Here is a 4,067-nt window from a genome sequence, read left to right as displayed (position 1 = left end):
TGCGTGCTTCCTGATAGAGTCTCTCTCCGCCCCAGTGAGGATTGAGTTTAGCCAGAGCACGCGCCAGACGGTTGTGCTCACGCAAAAACAGTGTGTGCAAAGAGGTCAGAGCAATGTTCTCATTGCTGCGCTCGTCACCTGGCAGAAAAGCAGACCTGTTCTTTCAATACACGCAATCAGGAGTTGACTTATCTCAGTTGTGTTAATTATGACAACCACCATGTGTAATTAAAGACATAAACGCTCATGCTTCCACTCACCAGCATCAAAGCAGGGCACCTCCACTGCATCATTGTCATTGGTGATGCGGGCTCGGGTGGCACATATGTTGCTAACCATGTTGGTGAAGGGCAGGAGCTCACGGCCGTTGTCTGTGTATTGTGTGTTGACCCTCAACAGGCCGTGATCATTGGAGAGTTCACGTAGGTGGCGAGCTTTGGTATTCTCTGAACCGTACACCTGACCTACATCAATGAATGCTGTGAGAGAGTTCATCTGCTGACGGACATTTTTTGCACCAAATATGAAGCCTGTGTTGCCAGAACCACAAGCTGCTGCTGAGCGGAAAAAGGGGATGCATTCCTCTGAGTGTCTGCCAAAGCGAGGGTCTCCTGCAGGAATCTGTATGCATTATAAGAAACAATTGGCATTCATTTTATATGTGTGAATATGCTTTTTGTATTTGTGTCTTTTCTTATACATTTCAACAACACTGACCTCAATGGGGAAGCAGGGCTCTGTGCGTTCACAGCTTTTGTCACAGTCAATACCGTTACTGAATGATGTGATGACGGGAGAGTGAGGAGTGAAGGTCAGGTCATGGTCAGTCCATTGACCAAAGAATGTCACCAGCAGAGTGTAAAGTGGGTCGCTCTCCACATCAGAGTTTGCTGTGCGCAGAATACGGTTGGACACTTCCCTTACCTGAGGACAGGATGTAAACAGTGAGCACATGGGAGAAAAGGATTTGTAAATACAAGTGTTTTTTTTTTTTTTTTCATGTTCATTTGTGATATAGCATGTAAAGATGATGTTACCAAGGGAAGAAGGTGGCCGTTGACGTGTCGATCACTGTCCCAGCCTTTAGGGCGAGAGTCACCATCCTCATACTCAGCAGAGAGCCAGCGTTCTAGAGGTGTGTTAGCAGATCCCCAGCGGGTGTTGAGTCTAGTTAAGAAAAAATAAATCCATTATCATATTGTCTTTATCTTCACTGTAACATATTGCAGTAACAGCATGGCCAAACTCCAACAGTAATCTACTGTTCCTCCAAAAAATAGTAAAATACTGTAAATTTGAATGCTTTTTGGAGCAAAAACAACAGTTAACACAAACAGGTGGCTGCTTTGTGATGTACGGCATGCAGTATTTTTAATTTTAACAAAAGCAGGCCTAACTGAGGGACAGAAACCACGTGCAGGTTTCACTGTAATATCTTACAAGTTGGTTTTATTTATTTTTTAATTTCTAGGAAACCAATTGCCTTGAAAAATGTAAATAAATGTAACTATTAATCTTAATGTTTGTTTACTTTTCATCTAATTGTTAAATTTACTTAAAATTGTATTATATTTATGTAATATTGCGAAGTTATTGCAACTCAATAATGTCTAAACCAGTTACTAAACCTTACTATGCTATATATCAGCTATATATCTGTATTTTCCTGGGTGCAAACTTGTCAATCATATCTGTATATTTTTAAACATGTTTAAAAAAAAAACCGGAATGCAGATTTCCTTACTTCATCACTGGCAAAATCACCGTTGTCATAATTAAGTTAAGTAGCTAACATTTAGAAAGAACAAGGTCATTTCAGTTGTCATTTACTTACAAAATAAATACAGTTAATTTTCAAGTAAACTTAACATAAAAGTAAACATGAATTAAGATTTATTATTAAATTCACTTTCCTTTTTCAAGACAATCCGTTTCAAATATTATTTTAAGTAAGATTAATTTGTCAGATTTCACAGTGAAGCTACAGTATTACACTAAAAATCACATTCTACTGTAGAATCCTGTAATAAATTCAACTGTGATATACTGAGGATGTAAAAACAGAACTGACACTGCAAAAAAAAAAAAAAAAAAAGAAAGAAAAAAAACCCCACACACCAACAAAAGCCGAACCCCATGTCAGGTATTTCATAGTTAGCTCTGAATTAAAGGCAGCAGCTGTCAACACCTATTTCTAGTTTCTTTATTTGTGCAAAGAAAGTAAAGGTTGTCATTTCACTGTGGCCTCACTTGTTGTTACAGACGCTGCTCGCGGTGCGAAACACGTCCACATTGGGTGTCGTGGCGCAGGCAGGGGCACGGTGTCGGGGAGAGCAGCCTGTCAGATCAGCGATGGACTCCAGCTGCTCCTCAGTGAGCAGGTCTAAAAACGGAAGTAGTAATAACCAAATCAGCCGTGATACACCTGTTTGTAGGCAAGGCTCAGGGAAGCTGTAAACTCACCTGTGGCATTGATGGAGCGTTTTTGACGTCTTCCCAGAGACCTCTGGAGTGTTTTAATTGTTGTATCCATATAGTCAGCAGCACGCACAGCACTGCGGGTTAGGCCAATAGGCTGCTTCAGGACCCGCAGGATGTCTGAGGGACTCACTACATCTCTCCGGATCCGTTCAAGGCTCCTGTGGAGACGTCAGATTTATGAATTCATTCTCATGGTCTTCAACGGCAAAACATTTGTTATACTCTATGTTTGAATTAATGAAGATTTTTTTTAGAGCAGTTCAACAGGTTTGTACTCACACTCTCCTGGAGTAATCATAAGCGGAGTTCACTGCGGCTTTGGCAGCTGCCACAGCTCGTTCAATGTCTGTCCTGCTCAAATAGGATGCTGAAAAGCACATTTTGGTTTTGGTTTATTCCTCAAACTGATATTTTATGGTGGGTGCATTCGTGTCATGATCGTGTTTAGGTTTCATTCATGCCACACCGTTATATGAATTTCTCAAAATATACATTGCACATTAAAGTCTATAGGAATTTAAGAAACAATGACTCTCCAGCTTTAATGTAGAAATCCGTGTTATTAGCAGTCTGAAAAGTATCTGAAGCACTATGATTGTAAGAAAAAAAATCTAAAATAATCTAACACATAATAACACAGATGACCAGCGCGTTCAATCCTTTGAAAACCCGGATCGACGTCACTTTTCATGTGTTGCTTCCAGATGCCTTTTACAATTATTTAGCCTAAACCATTTAACCTTGAGCAAATTGCATCGATTTATTTTAAAAACATAAGAAAATAGGGCGATGAGAAATGATCCACAAATTGCAAGAAATTAATTGATTTTTTTAATTTAGGGGAAAATGTCTAGAACACTAAATATATAATCATCGTAATTGTAAATTATGTTAAAGAATATTATATTTTTAAGCATTTTAGGTCATTTCCTTGGTTATTTGTTTTTTGGTCCTTTTTGTTGCTAATTTTAAGTAATTTTCTTGTAATTTTCACTAATTTCGCGAGGGTTTTTCGTCCCATGTTTTTGGGAGAAATCAAGCCAATCCAGCCTCTACATTAAGTAAAATGGACAGTCATTGTTTTTAATTCTTATTTGACCTCTCGCCCTAACCTTGATGTACGCCTGACGTTTTTTCACCATCACCAAAACCTGTCTTGACTCAATGCGACAGTCCCTATTTTTCTTCAGACTTAAAAATTGTTACTGAGATCTGATACATTTCGTACAAAAAAATAGGATAATAAATCACAGCAGTGTGACATTTTAAATCCAGCAAATAATAAATTAACTTGAAGCTATTAGCTATTCGAAGTAAAATGAGCAGTACTCACCATCAGACACCTGGCATTGCAAGCACAGGTAAAGAGCTGCAGCCACCAGGCAGAGAAACCGATTCATCTCTGAGAAGAAAAAACTCCGGTCAGTAACGCATAGGTCAAATAATTTAAACTAAAATAATAAACATTATTTCCAAATTTTCCCATAAAGCAATGCTAATAAAACACATCCTATTAAACAAATAAAACCCAAAGTAATACATTAGTATTATTATTATTATTACTATTATAGTACAGAAGGCCAATA

General features: G+C 38.4%; 1 protein-coding gene across 1 annotated transcript in view; it reads left to right on the top strand.

Moving 5' to 3' along the window:
* ebf2 (EBF transcription factor 2) overlaps nt 1–4,067 on the top strand; it is a 42,016-nt gene that overhangs the window by 5,921 nt on the left and 32,028 nt on the right. Inside the window, exon 3 of the mRNA XM_042487815.1 lies at nt 2,263–2,373. Within this exon, the coding sequence (XP_042343749.1) occupies nt 2,263–2,373 (111 nt within the window). The remainder of the gene's footprint in view (nt 1–2,262; nt 2,374–4,067) is intronic.

Source organism: Plectropomus leopardus, chromosome 6 (genome assembly GCF_008729295.1).
Source record: "Plectropomus leopardus isolate mb chromosome 6, YSFRI_Pleo_2.0, whole genome shotgun sequence".
Taxonomy (NCBI): Eukaryota; Metazoa; Chordata; class Actinopteri; order Perciformes; family Serranidae; genus Plectropomus; species Plectropomus leopardus.
This window is presented reverse-complemented; position numbering and strand designations above follow the sequence as displayed.